Below are 24,307 nucleotides of genomic sequence, written 5' to 3' on the forward strand. Positions count from 1 at the left end.
TGCTTGGCTATGGTGTGCCAAAAAACATTTTTGTTGTCTCTGCTGAGACAAGCAAGAACTGCAGAAAGGCTAAGAGGAACAGAAGCATTAATATTTTAGAAAACAATGTAAATTACACTAAACTCCTGACACAGCCAAACAAGGAGCAAACAGCAGAAAACAAACAGCATTGTTCAGCCTCTCAATAGTCAGAGGACTAAGAACGTTGGGTTTGGGGTTTTTTTTATTTGTTCTTTTGCTAGGAGAATGCAAAGATTCAGGTTGGCATGATTTTGGTTTGTGTTTTTTTCTTCATTTATAATGGGCATACAGCTCTTGTAATGGCCAGGCACACAAAGAGATCATTAATGAGAGCAGAAGCAGCAACAAAACTTTAAATTCACAGGGGTGTCTCCACTTACAGAACTGCAGCAAAAGCAGCTGTGTGCAACAACTTTGCCCAGCCAGCAACAAATCTTCTGTCAAAAAGTGGTCCCAAGGCAAGTCTTGCAATTCAGTGCAACTTAACCCTACCTTGCACACATCAAAATGCTTCTGTCAGAACATGTGCTGGGACGCTTCTCAGAGACTGCCACTCAAGAAACACCTTGGGCTGCATGTTTCCATATCTGTACCAGTCCTCTAAAAAAGGAAAAACAATTCAAATATATTTACATTCAATATAAGCTTTTCTGCTTTTTTTTTTTTTTTTTTTCCCTGAGGAAGTAGGTAAACTAGTTCAGTAATGAAGACAGAATTCAGCTTTACATTCAGACATGTAAATTCACACATTTAAATACAGATGCCTGTGGGTGAGCTTACAGAAAATAAGGAGTCAGATGTGTTGCCCAAGCTAGAGTAGACAGATATGACATGGGAGACTATCTGCCAGAGATGGGGCAAGACCTGCTAGAGCAATTAAAAAAATCACCAAAGTTAAGGTGCTTGAATAGAGCCCCAATACCCAGTCAGTGTTGCAACTGCCTAAACACTTTTAGCTACTGCTATGTGAGATGCTATCATGAAGATATCTGCAAGAAGCTGGCAAATAAGACACCGGACATATGAGATATTCAAACCCTACTGGAGTAATAGCAGGACACCAAGAGGGACACCTTTTAGATAAAGTGACACTCAGCACCCAACACTCAACACGCTTGCTTAAAGAAAGACACCTAACATTATGTTAGATGCTCTAAGCATCCAAGACCTCCCCATCAAGCCTATAGATATGATGCAGGACCTGTGGGAAAGCCTCACCTTTCAGGGCTGGTAACCAGAGAAGAGGAGGAATAACCCAGAGCAACTGAAATTGTACCAGATGTCTATGTTTGTGAAACTAAACCCCAGCAGATGAAATCTAATGAATTAGTCATCTAGCCAAAGACATGTAGGACCCCAACACCTCTCCCCACACCACTGGTGAATATGCCTCTGGCTAGTGTTGGCTAGATTATTAGTCAGGCATTGGTCATTGGTCATTGCATTAGTCAGACATAGTCAGACCAGATGGTCTTGGAGGTATTCTCCAACCTTAACAGTTCTATGATTTTATGACCTCGTGATGACTAGATCTGGTGAGAGTGGGACTCTACTCATATTCACACACCTGTATGTAGACATACAAGTTTTGTTATCTACAGAAACCTAAAGATGAGTTCTCAGCCTAACTCTATATTTTTTTTCCTTTTCTGCCATAAATGCCAAGAGGTTTATTTACCTGTGATTTTAAGTATCCACCTAACTTTTAGGTAATTAGATGGTAATGGATTTCTTGCGATCTACATGCAATATGGCTAACTTGCCCATCTAGGTTAAGATGCACCAGACCATTCTCATGAGATGTGAACCACCCTGGAGAGCACACCTTGGGGGCTAGCAGTACTTGTTGGCACCCATCCTTCCCCATCACATACAATACCGGAAATCTAGGGACATCTGTGCCAAAATTAGATGTCTACATAATTCATGTTGGATCACAGTTTCATGTGCTTAATGTAAAAACTTCTCTGAGCCATGCTGATATGATTTTAAAATGCCTGAAGTTCGATGAATTTGCTTAAAGCTTGATGAATTGATCTGTGTGATGCTCCCTGTAGAACCGTGTTAACACCCATCTAACTTAAAAACAGATTTAGGCAGTAAAGACTAGATTTACACACCTTATTTGATAATTACACATTGAATAATCAAGCCCAGCTTATGTTGAAACAAAGCTTTCCATCACATCTTATATTTTCCCTATGTAGAAATGTTTTCTCTTACAAATCTACTGTAATGCAGCTGTTGCTTCTGCATCCCCAACACTTCATGTAAAACCATCTGTATTTTCCAATAAGTTCTAAAACATCTCCTCTGTATATCATTTACTGCAGTTTTTCCTTTGAAAGCAGTTGTAGCTCCTCCATGCCAGGAATATTTTGGGGATCATCAGATCCCGATGCAGATACTGGCAGGGGGTGACAGATTGAAATCACTTTCTACAACAGACTGGACTGGCACATTTAAAGTTAGATGATCTTCAGAAGGACATCTGACCCACACTGATTGCAGTGTAGAATATGAACCTCAATAAAAAGCAAACACCAGAGCACTCTCTTACCACATTAAGTCTCCAAACTAGCTCATATTCTTTCCATATAAAAAGCTTACTTAAGAAGTCAGTACATTCTTCTTTTATTATTGAGAATAAGACAAGAGGAAATCAAACATAAATCAGTCAAAGAAAGTCTGTGAACTGCAGTACACAGCTAGCCATATCTTCTCACGGATGGTTTGCTATAAAAAGCAGCTAACCCTTTATAAAAAAAAAAAAATACACACAAATGCTCAGAGATTTAAGATCACTTTTAGCTGCTAATAGCTATGGCCTTTGTTATGGACAAGATACTGGGAAAGATCAACATCTTCTCCAAGCTGGTAGGGCAATACTTATATTCTTACTTTTTTTAATCAACTGCACATTGAAGTCACTGATTTACTTCTAGGCCGAGTAATTTATCTACAGCAGCCATTTCATTTGTAGAGACGTGTGACAGATGGAGGTGCTGTTCCTTTGCAGCTCAGAGCTTTCCTGCATGCCAAGGTCTCCATCCCTCTGCCTCCAGGCAGCTCTGCAAAATTATTTCCAATTTCTATCTTTGGTGATTCATAACGTTGCAGTCTGCAGTCCTTTGTACTAGGGGAGGTAGCTCTGTATTCTCTATGTAGTTTAGACTGTACCACAAGAGTCTGGATGGGATCCCTAAAGCACTGTTATTTCTTGTTATGGTACCAGTGAAACATCAAGAAATGCAGTTTGAGGCTGGGTGGTTTTGGCAGTCGTGTTTCGTTCTTCTGTGTTCACACTCCCCTGGGATTATTCTCACGTAAGCTTTCAAAGGCCACTGATGACAAATGAGTCTCATCTTGTGAAGCAAGCACCTATTATGATGAGACTAAACCCTTCCCTGGCTCAGCAAAGCAGTCATCATTCTGTGAATCTCCAGAAGCAATATAAAACTTATTTTCGCTTAACCATGACTTCAGTAGAAAGTCATTTCTTCTCCCATACTTTCACAGTTGTTTTTAAGGAATATATTTATTTTCCAGACCCGTACAAACAGAACACTGGCACCAGGGCCAAATTTGAATATAGATAGCAAATTAGGTTGGCACCAGTAAGAGAGAAGTAAAATACTTTTAAACTACATTTGGCACCATACATCATGAAGGTTTGCCATTAGTAGACTAGACTGTTGTATGCATGCACATGAGGAGTTCCACAGACATCAGTAGGATAGCCTGTTTTGTAGGCTAATTACAAAATACTCCATAACCTGATAATGAACATGAGAAAAGGGTATATCTGCCCCAAATCCCTTGCAACCTAAATATGAGACAAAGAAAGTAGATAAAAAAAGACAGATAAGAGAGAACAGGGAAGCAGTGATACAGTATTTTCTCAGGATACAATGCCAGCACAGAGAATAATGTCCGCCTTTTATCAGCCCAGCAGCTGTAAAAGGCACAGATAATTTTTTACAGCAATTCAAAGTCAGAAATAAGGTAGCTTTGCAGATGTCTATAAGGAGTACCTATGAGTACAGAGAGCAGCAGGGGACAAAGTGTGCATACTTAACAAAAGATGATGAAGACTTTTACTGTAGAATGATTGGAGGAATAGGCTGATTTTCTAGGAGAGAGATATCTGCAAAAACACTCTTGATCCCTGTGAGCAGCATAAGACTGCATTTGCCAAGGTCATAGAAGGGAATGCTGCAGTAATCAAGAGAAGATAAGCTAGGAGCCTGAATAAAAGTTTCAGATGTGTGGATGGATAGAAAATGCCATACCTTAAATATGTTATGCACAAAGTGTGTGGGAGATGCAAGCATAGCCCAAGGAATAAGGACTGAATGAAATAGTCTGAAAAAGCTAGAGTCTGGTGAACTCACACCGCCATTTATAGGTCTGGATGTCAGATGTGCTGGAGTTTACTGTGGTCAAAAAAGGAATGTGAGGAAGGACTGGAGAAGAAAATGAATTAAGTGCCTCATTTAATCAAGGAGAGCGTAAGACCTCAAGATTGGCTTCTGAACTATCTCAAAACAAATATAATATTTATAACAAAGGAGTTCCTAATTTTTAAGCACCAAGAATATAAACAGAAGAATACATGGCTGGATGCTTAACTTAGTGCACAACTGTTCATATCAGTGCAGGATGTGCAGTGACTTACTGCTGGATGGTGAATCTTTTCTGTAGGTTACAGTCATTGCATGTGCTGGGGAGTACGTGAATAGTTATGAGGTTGGAGAGCTTAAATCCTTTCTGCTTTCCACACAGCCAGGATACTTAAAAGAGCCTTTAGAGCCTGTAAAATTAAAAACATATTTTTAACATGGTTTCAGTGGAGCTGTTAAAGAACTACATAATCATTATTGGTGTCAAATTGCTTCATACAGCATTTACTGTTCAGTCTATTTCTGCAATGTACTGCATTCAAACTAATCATTCACCCTACCATATAGATACTTGCCTGAAATTATGAATGATGGCTTGACCAACCAAATCAACAATCCAGAAGTAGATGTGGACATCACAAGGCCAGACACCTTCATTCGACAACAAATCATGGCTTTACGTGTCATGACTAACAAACTGAAGAACGCATATAACGGAAATGACGTCAACTTCCAGGATACAAGTAAGAAACCATTAGCTGTCATTAAATAAGCATATTTTTGAAATGCATTTATAAATCATTTCCATTTTAAATGGCTTTGTGTTTGTGTTCCCTGCTTCCGACAACGTAAAAAAGTCTTACTCTTTTCCACAAAATCCCAATTACATATTTGTGCTTCTCTTGTTTATCATCATATCAAGTGCATCAAAACACTGAGGGTTTTCCATTATGCGGTATTTCCATTAATTTCCATTAAGGGAGTCCAATCCTTTTTCAGAAGGGCATTTCAACACCTAACTAAATCACAGCAGCTTTCATTCGGATGATTTATTGAATGAAAGTTACTACCCCAAATGCTTTCCCATTATGTTCATCCCCACCAGGGCACTGGGTGAGACAGGAACAAAGAAAGGGAAAATAGTTTTAACCCAGGACCTTCACCCTGTTTTCCTCACTCCTTTGCACCAGGTGATGAGACCAGTGGCTCTGGCAGTGGAAGCGGCTGTACGGATGACATCTGTCCCACCGAGTTCGATTTCATCACAACCGAAGCACCGCCTGTCGACTCTGACAGGAGGGAGGTGGAGGCTTCAGCCACGCAGCCTGGCCGATCGCTGCAGATGTTGCTCATCATCTTCATCAGCCTCATACTGCAGAGACAATGGAGATAATCCTGGATCTGGTCAGAGAAACTGTGTTTTAGCTACAGAAACAGCCAACTTCCTTCTTTTCTTACACTCTTGGACGATGGACCATGCCACAAACACTTGCAGTTTTCTATGAGAAGAAAGCAGTACTGCAACCTGCTTCCCTTTTTGTTTTCCCAAAGAGTACCAGGTGCCAGACTGAATTGCTTCCTGTTTTTTGCAGATATCTCTGAAGACAATATCCACTCTTGAGAGAATTCTTTCTCAGATCTTTATTACAGGAGACTTTTTGAGCTTCATTTCCTTTTATGCTGCAGAAGTAAAAGGATCTTACAGTGATTTTTTTTCCCTAATGAGAAAAAAAAAAAAGTGCTGGGGGGGAAACCAAGAAAAGAGTTTTCTTTCTGAATTGGGCCTAACTCAAGTCTGCTGCATTTCAACTGAAAATCAACACAAAAGACAAGAAAGAAAAAAAAAAAATGCAACTGTTCTTCACTGACAGTCAGGTTTCTTTTAGGAACTTCTGTGGGATGATTCACGTCATCAGAATGATCATTGCTATAGGAAGGCAGTCTGGATTTTTTTCCGACACAAAAGTTTGTCTCAACGGTGAATGTCTTGCACTCCATCTGCCAACCACATCAGATTGGTATGAAGGTATAGAAAGTTGAAAAATAAGTTTATCTTTTAGTATGACAGTAACTCCACTAGCTTCAGAATATCATATTACAGTTTCTTAGGGTTTAAATCTTAAGACACAGGGAAAAAAAAAAAAAAAAAAAAAAAAAAAAAAAAAAAAAAAGAGTAGTAGCACGATTTTGCCTAGCTTCTATTAGTATTTATCCATGTTATACAATTGGCATAGATTTCCACATAGCTCACCATCATCCGTGGTGGTAATGCTAAACAAATTTCCTGATAAATCTCCCCTCAAGGGTTTGGACAGAAAATAATCTCTTGTGATAAAATCTCCTTCCTTTTGTCACTGTTCTGACATCGATTAGGACTTTCTGCTACTATGTTTATTATCCTACCAAGATGGCAATTCTCTAATGGACTAACAACAGCGACCGGATCAATAGTGTGTTTCACATCTAACTACATCTTTCATATCAGTTAATTTCAGTATCACAAGGATTTCTTCTACAACTTTCAGAACAAACAAGTATATAGTACTGACATGGAGATTTCTTTCACTTTTTTAGTCTTAGTATGATCATCTATTTTTATATATATAAATATATATATATAAATCACAGATTTTAACTTCTTAATTACAAGCTCAGGGTTGACACTTCTTTGTAAAGAAAAAAAAATGTTTGGTCAACCAGCTCTTCTTTTTTTGTGCTACTCTGAAAAGCAACCCTTTAATGACTGGTCAGCATGAAAATCAAAGAAGAGAATTTTTTACATATCCAGTTGTCCATTTCTTAACAGGTTTGCAGGGTGGGGGAGAAAACCTCTCTCATCTTTGTGTATTTGTGTGAGCATGGGAGTTTGTGTGATAGGCCTAGAGAAGGAGATAGATGTCATTTGTGAAGGCAATTTTACTCACAGATTCTTCAAGGATACATTGCTTTAATAATCATTGTTTGAATGGCTGTGGTCCTGGATAGAGTTTTCATGATTTGCATCTGGTTGTAAGACCTGAGATGGAAGCTATTCAAATCCTGGACAAATGAGTGTCAACAATTAGACATCAAAGACTTCCCTCCTTCATCAGCCACAGACAAAGGGCTCCTGTGACAATTCTGTGTGGTGCTGAAATGATTCACCAGAAACTCATTTCCTGATTCTTATGGTGACTCTGGAAATGGTATAGACAAATTATGAAAACATTGCAAAGTCATCCAACCACATAACAATTTAACAACGGAGCAGGTAGATCATATCCATTGCAACCTCTTTTTCTTGTCAAATTATAATTAGCTATCGATTTAGGCACAAAATTAAAGGAGAAAACATACAGCACATTAGGATAAAGGACACTTAAGCACTTTTACCAAAAAGTATTTACAAATTTTCTATACAGTATGTCTAAAAAAAAGTATTTTTTATTTCATTTGTTTACTTTGCAGTATAATGATCTATTCTTGGCCCAACCTAGTGTGCAGGAGTCACTGGCTAGATGTTCAGACCATGTATGTCTTACACCAGCCTTAGCAGTGTTTCCTGATGCTCTGATGGCTCACTCTAGAGAGGACCTCATGATTCAGCACTTAATACATTCAGAAAGTTAAGCAGTGTTTAAGCCAATTCTCACAGGCTTTTTTGTTGACCATGGTGCAGCAGGTACTGAGCAGAGGATCTTCTCTTTGAGTTTTGATTTTTTGTATTTTTGTTTGTTTGTTTTGTTCTTCCTGAACTTGAATACAAGGAGAGTCCTTTAAAACAAAACTCCCCTGGTCCATCTCTTTCTACCTGTATACACATTCTTTTTTGTGCTATTCCTCCTCAGTAATCTTGTTTCAGGACAAGCTAAGTCTCATTTTTATTGTTCCATTGTGTATTTATTCCATGGCAACTGATACTATTTCCATCAGCTCATTCTGGGCCTGGAAGTTTATTGACAGGTAATGAAATCCAGCCCCCGAGGCAGGTCCTCCACTGTAGCTGCTTCACACAGGTGGACTCCAGGGGTCTTTGTGTTAGCCTTGGCCTGGAGTTAGCTGATATGATGACTGTGGGTTTGATGATCTGGTGTGTGAACTGGGTCCAGTGTGCCCTCAGCTATTCGTGGACCTCCATGGATCATGGGCAAGGAGTAAGAGGGATTGCTAGGAACTACGGGCCTGCTGAGGGCTGTTCTTGGAGGGGGGTTAAATGTCTTAGCAAGGAGCTTGCAGGAGGGGCCCTGCTCTGCTTGGGCTGAATCTTATGAACTGCTGGTAAATAAACCCAACTGATCTCTGCTGAAATGTGATTGTCTCGTGGGAGTTCTGTCAGAAATTTATGTCTTTCATATTATTCTTTTGTTTATTTTTCTACTATGCATGGCAATATCTTGTCAGGAGACGGAGATCCCTTTGCATGAAGTATTAGGCATACATTTCTTTAATAGTCCCAGAAGGTTGAATATTCTCTTTACAAGTTGTATTTTTCTGAGATTAAGAGAGCTATTAAATCTACAGAGCAAATGAAATTGGGGAGGAAGGAAAGAAAAGAAAGAACAGTCATGTTCATAAATGCGAGAATCTACATAATTTCTAGCACTTCTATTTGCACCTCCTTTACATCCAATAAGTCTTCTTTTAAGGTAATTTTTTCATGTGCCACAATTCAAATATTTCTCTTCTGCTAACAGCTGGTAAAGGAATAATAAAGAAGACAATTACCTGTTCAAGAAAAAGGACACCATTTCTAAGGAAAAATCCTTTTACTGTATAAACCTTTTATGCTGTGCAACCTGGTTCTTGCCTTTATATGTTCTTTAAAGAGGAGGTTCTTTAAAAATCAGACGCAATGAATAACATAGCCAGTGCTAAAGAACCCTGTGAGGTTTTCCATTTTATCATTAATTAATTTGATTTCGCATTGTCCCCAAATTTTTAGTGTTTAGTATACTGCAGATTTTTTCTACTGATGATTCTGCATACTCCTGTAACTGCAAGGCAGACTACCTGAGGTCTGGCTACATCTTAGGCATTTCAGAAAAGACAATCAGAAAGAATTGAAAATAGAAGATAGAAAATTCCCACTAAAGAGAAAAAACAGAAGAACCTGTGCCCTGGGGTTCTCTTAAGGGCTGATCTAACCCAGTTCCCTAAAAGCATCACAGACCTCTGTCCACAGAAAGCTCACAAAATCTAATTCTCGGTCATACAAATCAGCCCAGTTCTGTGTGATTTTAGGAAGGATCATTACAGCTGTACATTCCCACAGCTGTGTGAACCTGTTTGAGCTGCTTCCATGCAAAATGGCTACGAGCAAGAGCTGTTCTCGGGAGGTGGGCTGCATGTACTAACTGACACATGAATCATTATCATGTGTATGATAATTTTTTGCTAACTGACCCTGAATCATTATCAAATGTAACTATACTTATTCACCAAGACTTTTTTTTATTGCTTCAACATAAAAAAAAATAAATTACAGCACTAATGCGAGTTGTGGTTTTCATTTTTTATTCACTCCCAAAGATAATCCATTAAAATTGAATAAAAGAAATTGTAGAATAATTCTCATGGAAAAATCAGGTTTCTACAGTTTCATTATGGAAACAAATGTCTGGACAGACTTCAGATATTAAGAATAAATTAACATTTCTCAAACCACAAAGCTAGTATTTACTATATTAACCCACACATTTTCAAACCTGCTAGATGAGAATGAATAGAATTAACACCAGTAAAACATAGCATTACAAAAGCCTTAATTTCAAGGGAAATTGAAAGGCTATGACTTAGCTGTGGGGTTGAGAATATGTTATCAAAATGCAATAGAACATCAATGTATACTTTCAAAAAAATTGGGGCAGGTGATGCACCAAATAGGGCAATGTTTCCATTCCAGCTACTCACATGGTCCGTGCTTATCATATTAACATGTGTAATTCTGACTCTTTTTTGAAAAAAATACTGATAGAGACCATAGTGTCATGATAACAGTGTACCTGAAAGATAAGCAGTATGATATTAACCCTTTTCTCATCCAATAAAAAACATAGGAAACCTAATGGAGAACCAGGAACTTTAATATTGACTTTTAAAATAAACTTTTAGAATCAGGCAAGAAAGATAGTCTCAAATTAATTTAGTCAGACCATTTTACAGCAGTCTATTGCTGACCAATATAACTAAACAATCACTTGAGGATTATTTATCAATGTAATGTGAAGCATTCACTGCTAGTACTTACTACTTTTTCTGCTGAACTTACTGTATGGTTTACAGCTCTGATTGTGCATCACATGCAATCACTGCATTGCACTTGTGTAAAATCCCATCCCATCCCTTACTGAGGTAAATGAGAGCTTTGTCATTGGCTTCAGTGAAACAAGGATTTGGACTATAAACAGACAGAGTGAAGTAATTCCTTCTTTCTGGAAGCTGTTCATATTTGATGTCTTTCTCACTCTCAGAATAACAGCAACATTGTCCATTAAGAGGTGACATTAGCATCCTCATGTGTGTTTCCAAACTTTACTCCAAAGCACTTGCAGTCTTCATGCCCAGCTTCCCCACAGCTGAGGTCTCTGAACTTCCCAGAAGTTGAAGAAAGTCACATAGATTTGTCCTTAGCTTGAACCATTAAACAAACCATTGATGTTTATATAGAAAATAAGACAGTGTTTAAATCAGCTCTCCTTTCAACTTATTTTTAATTATGTGGCATCAATACTTAACAGCACAACATGGTTGAAAGGCTTCTGTCTCATGGCACGCTGAAATTATTTTTTCTGCTTATTTATCCTCCCTTATGCTGGCACCAGGAAATCCATGAGTTTTCATGCTTTAATCACTAGGCAGCATCCAGTGGTGTAGTTTGTTTATCAAATTAAGAACAGGTGCATTACCAAAAGAAGTTGTCCTTTTTCTTGCAAAGGATGAGGAAAATAAAAGTATCTATTCATCATTAGGAAAAAAAAAAAAAAAAAAAAGAGAGAGAGAGAGTTAGAGAAAAGATACAGAATGTCACCTATTTATCTTAGATATAGTGGAGTACCTTCTGTCAGTACCTCTGAAGACCTCTTAATGCCAAATTTCCTGAAAAGACAAATCTAATTCCTCTGAAGATTTCTAAAAAGTACAATTTTATGAAAAATATATATATATATTATATATATATATATAAATTATATATATATATAAAATATATTTTATATATATATATATATATATAAGGCTTTTAGTTCCAAGTGGCAGGGAAGATGGGAAGAAATGTACCTTCCTCAAAGTGAGAGGCTAGTCATTTAGACTGTTATGTTGCTCTCCCTCCTGGAGCTGCTTCTAACCCTGCTCAGGGTTCTGCTGAGCTACCACTCGGATGATCTGAGGCAAGGACCCTCCTGGGAGGGCCATTTTTCCCCGCCAGCAGGGACTGTGTTCTTCCAAGATGTTTAGAGGGACAACTGAGGAGTGAGAGGAGCAATGACTTCACAGTGACACCGGGCAGACACATGACTGTAAGGGATTAACTATTGTTAAGTCACACAAGAGACATCTAGGGCTCCTCACTGCTCTCCAGCTCTTACCTTGACCTACTGTTTGTGAATTTTCTGTGTTATCCAGTTTAAACCACCCACTTGTGTACATAGCAAACACACAACACAAGTCAGTGATGTTTCTCTACTCTTCTGCAAGGTATCTCTTTCTCTCTCATCTTCATTTCCAGGTGCTTTGCCTAATTATCTTCCAGTGTGTGAGGAATAATTTACTACCTAAAGCAGACTTCTGTGTTTTCCTAACTTTTTCTATAGAAGTATCAATTATTTAGTAACACAACTCCTTTGCATTCTCTCAAAAATAACTTGATTCCATTACACATCCAGTGAGTTTTCTACTCAAGACTAAAGAGGTCCCTCGTGTGGACTTAGGAGAAAACTCAAACTCCAGTCACTGAACCAATGATTTGCAATGTTTAGCAGGGGTCTCCCAAATTCCGCTAAACACCAGGTTATATGTGAGCTGTGGTGTTTCTCCCCTCTCTGCCCTCAAAGTATCCTGGACCTGAAAAATTTTTCAAAATTAATGTTTCATCAAAGCTAGTGCATTCAAGAAAAAAAAAAAAAATCCTTTTTAGCAAACGAGTGTTTTCTGATGATAAACATTTCTAAGCTTTCTGTGACTCTCCCTCCTCCTGCGTGCCACACATCCTTGTCTGTCTTCAAGTCACCAGTGTCCCCATGACTGTTTTCTTCTCTGGGCTGAAATCTTTCCAGTCATTTTAACTCACTGGATTTTCTATCTCTTTTTCCCAGAGCACTATGCCTTTGGTAACACTTCAAGCTTTTTTTAAATTTTTTTTTTCCTTTTTTTCTTTTATTTTCAGGCAACAAATGTAGCAACAAAGAGATTTGGTCCACTTCTCTCTATGATTTTTTTGTTTGTTTGTTTTCCAGGCTTTAGCAGAACCTACCTTTACCTTTCATTATCCATTCCAAGCATATACTGCCAGGAGCATGTTCTTCACCACCCAAGATAAATCCTGATAACTCTTTTTTTCAATCTAATGCAGCATTATGGTTTATAGATTATATTTTGACTTATTCAGTTGTGGCAAAATTTTGTTTCTTCCCTGTAGCTATAGCACGTAATTTGTACTTCATTACTGTCTGCTGTGCTGATGAGCCAGCAAAGCCAATGGCAAGGAATTTGTAGATTTTCTGTAGCAAGATTAACTGAACAGGTAACGCTGTCAGGAAACATTTCACATCCATTCTGTAGCTGATTGTTTTGAGGTTTGGTGATGGATTTATTTTTTTCCTTTCATTTTATTTTAACATTTACAGTCTCATTTGATTTACTTTCTTATTGGCTATGTGTATATTATATTATATGCATGTAACATAATTATAGATGAACTGTTACAGTCTTTAGATAACACAGATAAAATTTAAGTAGTCAGTCAATCTTTGTCTGCTTGTATGAGCTGTGGAGTGATGAACACTCTTAAAAATCTATCCAAAGAGAAATTGGAGGAGTTCAGATCTCAGCTTTATGCTATTGGTTGAGCTTGAGACTGCAAGAATATTGAATATTTTGCAAATAGTTTCTGAATATGTGTATGTACATGGTGGTAGATGGGGAAGGGGGCACTTGCATCTCCAAAATATTCTGAAGCTTCTTTCCAGCTTTTACCTAATCTGAAAGCACATTTACAAACGAATAGCTTGCATTCAGATGTTCAGAGATCTCAAACTACATAAAATGATGGACATCTACATACAGACTCCTTCCTGGTTACTTTGCTTTGTTGGTAGGCAATATTGTTTAATTTCCACTAGCAATTTTGTTACATTTAGTAAATTCAAAGAAAGCGTGTTATTGAAACAGGTCAGATATCTTGATTTGGGTTTCAATTGACATTTATAGTTGCCTGTTAAACTTTTACGACTCCAGATGTATGAACATTGCTTGAAAGCATGCAAATTGTTAGCTCCAGTTTTGATGCTGTATTTCTAGATTAGTATTTAAAATAGTTAAATGTGAGTTGATGGAGGGGGTGTTTGAAGGCAAGTCAAGTTTAGAATAAAATTGGTTTTACACAGAAATAGGGCTGAGTTGAGAAAATCTCATTAAACATTAAACCCGCTTTTCTACAGATCCAATTTTAACATTTCAGCCTAATCTGACACACAAAAAAATAAATAAATAAAATTAAAATAAATAAATAAATTAAATAAAAAAGAATACAGGTCCTGTTTATAGATCATACCTGGAACTAAATGATACAGCTTCAGCTTTAGGAGAGTTTCAATCAAAACAAAAGTCAAAGAAAAATGCCAAGTTCTCTCATTTCCAAATACTACTTATAACAATACATTATTTAGCAGCATATAACAGTGTGCGTGTGTGTATAGCAGTGTAGCAAGGCAGAGTTTGAACTTTTAAGGAAAAGGTTCTTTATGGCTTTATAACTTCAGAGAAGTAATGTACCATGGACAGGATCAGAAAAAATATATACAATTGTTTTGATACATTTGTGAGACAGATTTCACAGAGCCCAATATTTTTTTGTGTAAAATGCCTTAAGTCACTTTCTGTAGGGCTAATGCAATTGAATTTTTTTCTGTATATAGCCTTTTATAATAATTACTTCGGATGCAACACTAGACTTTTCTTTCCACTACAATCAATATAGAGCCTTACAATTACCGATTATGATACACAGACTACGAAAGCTCTGCGTTATTAGCTATAAATGCACTTTCAATCCATTTCAAGACTTAGAGCTTGGAAGCAAGAAGAGGTGACAGTGCCAAGAGCACCAAGACCTTCCTGATAGGCCATGCTTATGTCCTCTCAGGCTTGAAATCCTTTCCTGCCCCATCCTTTTCCTTTCACCCCATCTGTCTTCAAGAAAATCAGTTGTGTCTTAAGGCCTATGTTCATCCCACCTAGCCCTAGGCACTTCAGGGAGCACAGCACTTGGCAGAGTTGTCTTTCTGGGTCTCTGCAGTTAGTCAGAAGAGACGGGCAACTCCATATCTGGGTTGGAGCGTCTCTCTTTTCCCTGCACAGGCAGCCTGGGTAGACAAGGTCTGTCATTTAGGCACCTCACTTAAGTGCCTGTAGGTAGATGCTGCTGGTGAGACTGGGGAGATCCAGGCCTCTCTCAGACTCTCCCCCATCCTTCTCCTTGTTGGCACAACGGTGCCTCTTCTTCTTGCCAATGATGGAGTGGGGAGCCTGGACAGGAATCCCAGGTGGGGAAGTCACAGTATAATGACTCCTTTGTTTCTGGGCTGAAACACTCCTGATGCAACTAGACGTACACCCAAAGTACATTCACTGTGTTGAATTCTGCCTAATGCTGTTATGTTTATAATGTTCCTTATAAGACTTTTCAACCTCTTCCTAGTTACAAACAGGCATTGTGGCTGCCTTCATTGTCCATATACACAAGGGGATGGAGCTCCAACACATCTTTCCTGAAAACCCAGATGCCTTTCCAAGGCTGGTAAAAGCAGTTCAGGAGCTCAAGTCATCTCAGAGAGTTAGAGAGGAGTCAGGTGTACATCTCTGATGGGCAGAGACCAGATTATAATAGTGCCTCAAGAGCGACAGCAGTGATAAAAATACCTTTCGGGTTTAATCATTAATGCACTTATTTTTTGTCAGTCTCAGCCCTTACTGCACCAATGAAAGGAAAGTACACATTTTTGAAGAGGTCAGTAGAGAAGGCAAGGTTAATATACACAGGATAATGCTGACAAACCACTAATACACTTCTTGCAAAATAGCTGATTGTTATGTGTCAGAAAATAACTTTTTAAAAGCTGAAAATAAGTAAGTGCATCTTCCTCTGTAAGTCCTGCCATCTCATGGGACTTCATAAAGAGAAAATTCTTTTTCTTTCCCCAGACTACCTTTTTGGGGCTGGTACTTGAAATGTGGCAGAAACCAAAAGTCCTAGTTGTAAGGTACCCATTCAATGTCTGATTTTCTATGTCTTCTGTTCTTCCACTTTGTTTTAATTTTTATATTTTGGAGAATGGCATACTCACGTATTATATGTGGGCATGCATATTACTCCCTATATACATATTTATTTACACACATACACACACATATATATCTATATAAATGCAGCCACAAGCCAGTAATTTGCAAGTTCATATGTTATAAAAGGGCATTGGAAGGACTCCATTTACCATAATACCTGACACAGACCTAAAGAGAACAGTACCAGGCAGGGACTTCTGCTTTCGAGATTATTATAATTTGTGTCTCTATAAATGTCGTTGCAATTTTCTGAAATAACTGTAGAAAGTGTGAGTCCACAGATGTTATTTGGCAACATCTGCTGGTACTAGTATGGAAAATATGAGGGAGAGGGGGAGGGAGAGGGAAAGAGAGAGAGAGCTATTGAGATAAAAACAGCAACCGAAATGGTATCTCATTCACAGTATTTTGGGGCTTTACTGTTTTGCATGTCATTATTTCTTGCTTTTGCTTTGAACACAGAAAAACTTGTAAAAGTTCATTAAGCTTTTCAGAACCCCTGCCTCCTTCCTTTCAGGCTACAATAATCAGTAAATGATCAGTTTTCTATATTTATGAAAATACATCCTTCAAACATGAACTGGGTAAAATATTGATTATCAGAACTGCCACCCTATTTGGTTGTGTTTTTTTTTTTAAGATGAAATTCATAACCAACAGAGGTCAGCTCTCACTCCTAATGGTATCATCTGACACACACACACCCTGACTGAATTACAGATTTTTAATCATACTGCCACTGTCCATCATCCAAGAACGACACGACACCACAATACCCAATGGATTATTCTCACAACCACTGGATCTTTTTCATCACATCTTTCCTTTCCACACACTTTTCTCCACAAAGTTTTGATTAGTAGAAATGCATTCAGATTTCCCTGTGGATAAAAAGAAGGGAAGTATCTGACATTTTCAAGACAACTTCAGATGGTACTGTTCAGCCCATTGCTTTTCCATTTCCCCTGGAGTCTTTACTAAGTCCAGTGCACAACAGTTAATGTGGTTTTCACAAAGCAGTGATCAGTAATGTAAATACCATTTCTTCCCTCAAGACTTATAATGAATTCTGTGTTTCTTACGCTTGTTTCTTTCACAATTTGTCATGTCAAGGACGTTAAAGATGATATTTGGAAATCACGGAACAGTTAAACCGTAAACTGCTGTGTTTCTGTCCATTAGTAAGAAAAGTAAGACTGCAGGGATATTTTGTTGGAAGGGTTGTATTAACAGTCATTTACATATATATATATTTGTAGCGCTATGCCTGCTTCCTTCATGTACCTTAAATTACTACCAGATAATGAATGACCCTCTATTAAACTCATTTTTTGTAATGCATCTTCCTAAAATATAGACATTAGAAGACCTTGTTGCTCAGCCAAGGTAATTTTGCCTGGTGCAATATTGTGTTCCTAGACAAAGGCATTGAAAAAGGCCATACATTTTATTTTCTAAATCAATACTTCCTTTTGCTGCCTACTGAAAAATCTTTTTTTAGTGCTTACAACATGTTTGAGAGTTAGCATAGGATTGTAATATTCAGTAACAGACTGAGACAATAGCTAGCATTCTTAAAGATTAACTTTATTTGCCCTGTCTTTTGCCTGCAAATGTTATCTACCTAATGCTTTTCAGACAAAGTGTACCTTGTTAGTTTCCCTCCTTCATAGTATACATATATTAATGAGTATGTATTTTCATTGACAACAGTGTAAGGCAAGTTATTTCTCTCATAGCATTATTCTACTGTTTATTCATGTGCATATTTTAAATTTCCAATGGCTTGTTGAAGGTCTAATTGATTGTCACTGATTACTAGCCAAAGCTTTGCTTTTGTTAAGACACCATGACATAAAATTCTCATCACTCCGTGAAAGTTTAATTCTGATTAGTATATCTTGAGGATATGATTTTAAAATTCACAGCAAACTCTTTACCAGTGTATGTCCACAAAAGCAGTGTTAAAAACATTAGAAAACAGTTTTTCCAGTTGTCTTTATTATGAGAAATAGAGACTTTCTTCAGTTAAACAAGAAGATACATCGACCTTTCTATTCATCTTACCGTAATTGAACTGATAAAGCGTTAAAATATAGAATCTATGATTAATTGACTCTCCATGAAGAGTGCACAATATCTCAGCTGAAAAAGATTGGATTTCTTATCAGGAAAGTCTTACTGATACAACACACAAAGTCATATGCAGACTGCCTGTTATAGGTACCCAGCTGCAGCAACTACTGTGCCATGCAATGTCAGGAAAGCAATGAGGAAGTCAAACTATCTGCCTCTCAATGCCATGAGATTTTGACTGTCTATGCTGTCAACAGAGAGAAATGGGGAAACCCATACTCTCCACCTGCTGTAGGTGCATATATTTTTTCTCCTACTTCTCTCTGTTGACAGTACCAAGGTCTGGCATCATGGTATAGTAAGCTGTGTGAATGATTCATGATTATCTTCAGTTTAGAAACCATGACAGACATGTACAATGCCCATGCAGGTGGTTTGCACACAGCCCATTAATCCAAGTATTAAGGATAGCTGATGAGAAGCAGTCATTTTTGGTGAGGTAACTATTCCCGTGGTTTTTGGATAAGGACTTTAATGTAACTTCCTTCAACCTAAAGTTAAAAGTGTCACAGCAATCTGGACAATGTAATTTCTGCTGTGTGAGGACTATGCAATGGAGGATCAGAAATGCCTTCCCTAGCCTCTCTGGTCCTCCTTCCAATGAACCTAGTGAAAGTTTGCTATTGGCTCCAGTTCAAGGAGACGCATATCTAACATGTTTGATACTAACCATATAAATTTACGCTTGTATCTTTGGTGTCTCTCTCTTAAAAAACACCTGATGACACACACTTTATTCTTGCATAATTACAACAGCAATGAAGCATGGGGCAATCTTTTACACTGTTGCTTAATATTTAGTACTGTATGTATAAATACTTGACACCTCAGTGAAGACTTTGACATGCCTTATTCATTCTAGTTATTTTTATGGTATTGGTTTTGTTAGATTGCTTTACCATATAAAGAATAAACTATAACTGCTCTGACTTAAAATTGTCCAATTCATTTTTACACAAGATGTGTTAAGCATATCTATCCATCCTCATCAGTTCTTCGCATTCTCATCACCATTCACTCATACCATGAAGGCAATGTATATTGGTGGTTTGAAAACAGGGATTTGATATTCTCTGATGGACTACAATAAATATCTGACATAAGTACATGGCTCGTGGCTTGTGGTTTCTTGGCTGTAAAATGAAATGCACTCTCTGAAGGACAGCAGTGTTAATCCCATGATTGCCAGCTACTGGAGAATAATGAGGTAAGATGAATCTTTAAAATAATTTATGAGGAGTTTGTTCTGCAGCATTCTTTTTCCAGTTACATTCTATTTGCAAGCAATATACCTCTAAAATCTGTCAGAGAAATGAAGAACATTGAGGAAGTATCAAAAGTCATGACATCTAAGGATGACATTTCAAGTGGTAGTTATTTATTCACTCTCTTGCAAAAGACAAGAGCTTTCTCTGACTATATATAAGATAGTTTTTAAAATGTTAATTTTTGTTTTCACTTAGTTCTAAGTCAATAAGATTGCAATCTAATTTAATGGTAGCACTTTATTGCAACTGTTGAACCATAATAAACACTTTTTTTACATAACTGTTAAAAACATTTAAAGCAAATCAATCTTAAAGAAATGTGGGATTTACTGAACAGAAGGGGGTTGTTTCTCCATTTTAATGCATTTGACTCATTCTAATTCTTGCTGTGGAGTCTTAAGATTTCATACAAAGTCTTTAAACTGTTGATACAGCTTCCTTAAAATTCTTCTGTTGATTCGGATATAAGTTCAAGGGCATTGTTCAGCTGTCTATATATCGTTGTCTAGTGTCATTAGAAATGTTTTGGTTTAGCAAAGACATCTGCCCAGAGCCAGCAGATGTAACAGAGTACCTGTAGAGGCCCTGTATCCTTCTGGATTAGCAGCTGAACATCCAAACTGGATGATCTCAAGAACCTCAAATTAAGTTAAAGGCCCAAGTTTAGGCAATGGAATCAATTTTCTAAATTTGGGTGAGCTGAATCCTACTCTTACCTGGTACACACCTAGATTTAGGTGAACGGAAGCTCACCCCAAGGAAGGCTTTTTGTGGTCTAAATAGAGGTAACAGTGCCATTTTGGATGCTGCTGGGTGCATTTAATTTGCCTGTTGGATCTGTTGCATATGTTGTATATCCTGTGTCTACATCTTCTACTCCCACACATTACATCTTGGATTTTTTAGGATATCTCAAATGGCACTGAATAATTCTGTGGGGCTCATTGAGTCATGGTTTCCATTGCATCTAAGATACCTGCATGTAGCTGGCAGATATGTAGGAAAGTCATGCCTTTCTGGATTAGGGGCTGGAGCCAAAGCATAGCATCATTAAGTATCAATATGCCTCTGCATACCCACAGTAGGTGTCTAAGAAAGATGAAGTCCTTCACGTTCTTGAGATGTCTGTCACTGAGCTGAGAGAGATCCTCTCATTTTAAAACAGTATTAGTGAAAGAATCATTGCAGCAAGGTTGGGAGTGCACACATCTTGTTAGAAGGGACTGCTGTGTTTCCCATTCTGGACCGAAAAAATGAGCTTTTAAGTGAAAAAATAAAACTTTTTCTGTTTTCAGTCCCTAAAAATTATTTTCAGGCTCTAATAATTTTGCACTATGTTTTACTTTCTTAATGCAAGGCAAATTTTTCTGTTCATGCTTCATGTTATAAAAGGAGGAAAAAAAAAAAGAAACAATTGCTTTTCTGAAGACAGCTTAGTGTAAGCATCAGTTTGAAATTCTGCTGCTTCCCTGAAAAGCCATTACCTGCAATGGTGTATAGTCTCTTCTGGGAATCTTGGAAAATTTGATAATTAATAACTCTTTTTAATTATTACTCTTTTCTCAGGCACCTACCACATGGTTCTATTAATTAGTGGTGCCTTGCTTTAAATCCTGGTGGAACAGAATGAAAATGTGAATTGTTAGAGTTTTGATTCAGTAAAGTGTCCAAAATCTAACTGCCTGTTCAAACACCACTGAAAACTTTTAGTATAGAAATACTACGACAAGTGACCTTTTTTCTGTCAGATTTCTGATCTTTTGTTTCATGTCTGTATGAAACATTGCAAGTCTATTATGATATTTTTGTTTCATCAGCATGCAAATAAAATTCAAGGAGAATGAAGTGTGAGAAAGCATTATAAAAAACTGAAAGTATAACTAGCTAACTGTTTGAAAACAACAGATGCTTTCATTTGAATGGCAAGTAAAGGTTCTGGTTTGTTCTACTTGGAGATGATATTTGAAAAACAGCTTTTAGCACTGAAATAATATTGATATACTAAATCCTGAGGCTTTGCTGTATTTATTGTGTTAATACACTATTAACATTTATTGTGTTAATACACTATTGAACATAATACCATATTTATACAACTCTGCATTGCATATCCATTCACTTGAATGTATGGGTAGTACAGATGGACTTCTGAAATCAAGGGAAATATTAGTAAATTCAATCAACTGTTCTCACTAATCTGGGAAAAACTCTGGCCTAAAATGTTTTCTGATGCATTGCTAAGCTCAGACAGACCAGAATGCTATCAAAAACAGATGCCAAGCTAATATAAAATATGTGTAGGTGTCAAGGATTGGCAATATGATGTAAATTCAGGAAAAAAAAAACTCCCCTCAAATCTGGATTTGCATGAAGAATGATATTTTCTTATAAACAGAGAAACCACAGCCCATTTTGGTACAGTGACAGGTGACTGGTGGTGTTCAGCTCTGAGTTCAGCTGACCCAGCCTGACCCGTGAGAGTGTGTGCGGGGCTGGGCAGCCCACACTGCTGTGTGCTCTGGGGTCAGGCCAAGGAGATATGGTTAAAACATGAGGGGCTTGGAGAAAGGACTAGCTAAATGATGCTGTCCAGGTTTAATATTTGTAGTTACCACAAATAAATTACTTGGTAAGGTGGTGAGTGGTGAGTGTTGGAGAGAAGGGAGAGGAAAAATAACATCAATACAAATGTCCTTCAAGTGGAACAGATAATGATGCCAAGTATGGACTCCAGTTCTGCTTTTTGGGTTGTTTTTTTTTTGTTTTGTTTTGTTTTGTTTTTGCTGCTTTTTGTTGTTGGTGTTTGGATTTTTTTTTTCATATGAAGTTTCTATTTCCTGACTTTTTTGTGGTTAATGGTTTCTTCAATTACGTGTTTATCTAGTTTTGGCATAGAAATTAATTAATAAAAATTAAGCAATAGAATTCTTACAGATACAGAAACACCTCACAAACTCATCGTTACATGTTAAAAACTTTCATCTTTTAACTGTAGTCCTGACTATTCTTAAAACATCTGACAGTATACATCCAATACAAATGGTTAACACATGGAATAATTATTAGCGTTACACATTTTATAGTGCTGTTTAGAAATACAGCTTGGATTAAGCCTAATTCTACCTTCTCCACCTGTTATAAATATTAGTAAACAGGCTAGAGGAGTGTGAAATAGATATATTTGTAAAGCAAAGTGGAAAGGACAAGGCAAGCAATGCTGGAGAGAGGAGGGAGACTGGAAGAGGCCTCCAGGGGGACCAACAGAGAGATTGTGGGGCACCTCCCAGCAGAAAACATACAGCAGTACAAACCACACAGCAGTGAAAACATGCTAGAAATTTGTGAAGGCTTTTTTTTTTCCTTTTTCCTACTGCTGTGAAATTTGGAAAACTCTGTTTCCCAATTCAATAATTCTTGTCTTAAGTGCAGTTACAGTATCCTGAAACGTTGAAATGTGCTGGGACGTTTCTCCATAAAACAAATTATGAAAAACCTTAACCATGCCACAGCCACAACTCAAAACTAAGGAATTTCTGTTCTAGTGAAAGCTGCTCCACTGCATACTCCATGAAGTGTGGAAGGAAAGAAGTTTGACATTCCCTGGCTGCAAAGTGAATTTATTCCAATTTGTCAAGCAGAGGCAATATTCCAAGCAGTCATTTCGTTGTTCAGTAGGTTCCCATTCCCATTCATTTTGCTCTGTAAAACCTGTCCTTAACTTTGCTTCCAAATGAAATAACTCGTGGAATATTTGAGAAATGTGGAAGGAGCGATTTTGTGCAGTGCTACTAGCAATGAGGTTTTCAGACAGCAGCTATACTGATATTGAATGACTGAGAGCAGCTAATGCAAAAATGAGCATGAGACAGGTTGGTGTGATGAGCTGACACAAATTCATCCATCTGAATAACATAATTAAGTATACATCAGAGAAATATGACTAGGCAATCCCCAGGCCAAGCTAAAAAATGTAGATACAGGCAAGACTGAAATGAAAGGTGCTGCTTTTTTTCCTCCCTTTTCAGTTCTGAGTAGAAATAAGACTTTTATCTTTCTGTTCTTCTGTCCTAGCACAGTCACCAGAGTATACTTCCTTCTTTCCAGCAGACAGACACAGTACAAATGAACACTGAGCTCTGTCATCACTTTCTCCATGTATCGTGTCTCTGATCAGAATTTTTTAGCTGGGAGGTTGCTTTCAAAAATAACAAATTCTACATTATTTTAAAAAATGGTTTTTTTCAAGATCATGAGGCTTGCTCTAAGATTATGGATGGAAAGTATTGGAGGGCAAAGAGAAGGAAGTAGGAAAGAATATATTTGGACTGGATGAAAGGATGATTTTTCCTTCTGTTAGAAATCCAGCCTTTTCTTTTCTCAGGAAGGATTGTGCCTCGCCTTCACAAGTGGCATTTTTCAAAGCTCTGAGTTGAATTCTAAATCCATAGGGTTTGGCACACTGAGTGGGTGTACACATCTGCAGAAGAAGAAGGCTTTCTATATATCTCATTGAAGCTCCCGTTCCCAGGCATGGAGAGGAGATGCAGCCGCTTTGGGATGTGACACGAATCTGAACAGTCGTTGAGCTGCTCTAAATGAAGCCATTTGTTCGCCTCTCTGCCGGACAGCTATGCCAAGGGGACCAGCGAGAGCAGAGCATGCCAAGCAAGAGCGCACCTGCTAACCACAAAGGCAGCTGCTGACATAGATCCTAAGGACTGCGAGTAAATTCGATGTGCATCTGCACGGGCTGAGCACGCCGGCTCCCCTCACGATGCTCTCGCTGCACACAGCTGGCAGGAGCCGATGCAGAAAGAAGCAGCTCCCTGGCAGGGTCTCCCTGCCCTGAGCCATGGGGTGGTAGGACATAGCACCACAAAAGAAAGTGGAAAGGTTTGTTAATAAAAGCCCCGCTTGGGTTTGAAGTTCTGCAGTTAAAATGAA

The 24,307-nt window shown here is 37.9% G+C and overlaps 1 protein-coding gene across 1 annotated transcript in view; it reads left to right on the plus strand.

The window, feature by feature from the left end:
- Nucleotides 1-5,817, plus strand: part of GPC6 (glypican 6) — a gene marked incomplete at both ends in the record, with an annotated part of 807,337 nt that extends 801,520 nt beyond the window's left edge. Inside the window, 2 exons of the mRNA XM_082782952.1 lie at nucleotides 4,992-5,167; nucleotides 5,615-5,817. Coding sequence (XP_082639078.1) covers nucleotides 4,992-5,167; nucleotides 5,615-5,817 — 379 coding nt within the window. The remainder of the gene's footprint in view (nucleotides 1-4,991; nucleotides 5,168-5,614) is intronic.
- Nucleotides 5,818-24,307: the final 18,490 nt, after the last annotated feature.

The sequence above is a fragment of the Aythya marila genome, assembly GCF_965140915.1.
Source record: "Aythya marila genome assembly, chromosome: 1".
NCBI lineage: Eukaryota > Metazoa > Chordata > Aves > Anseriformes > Anatidae > Aythya > Aythya marila.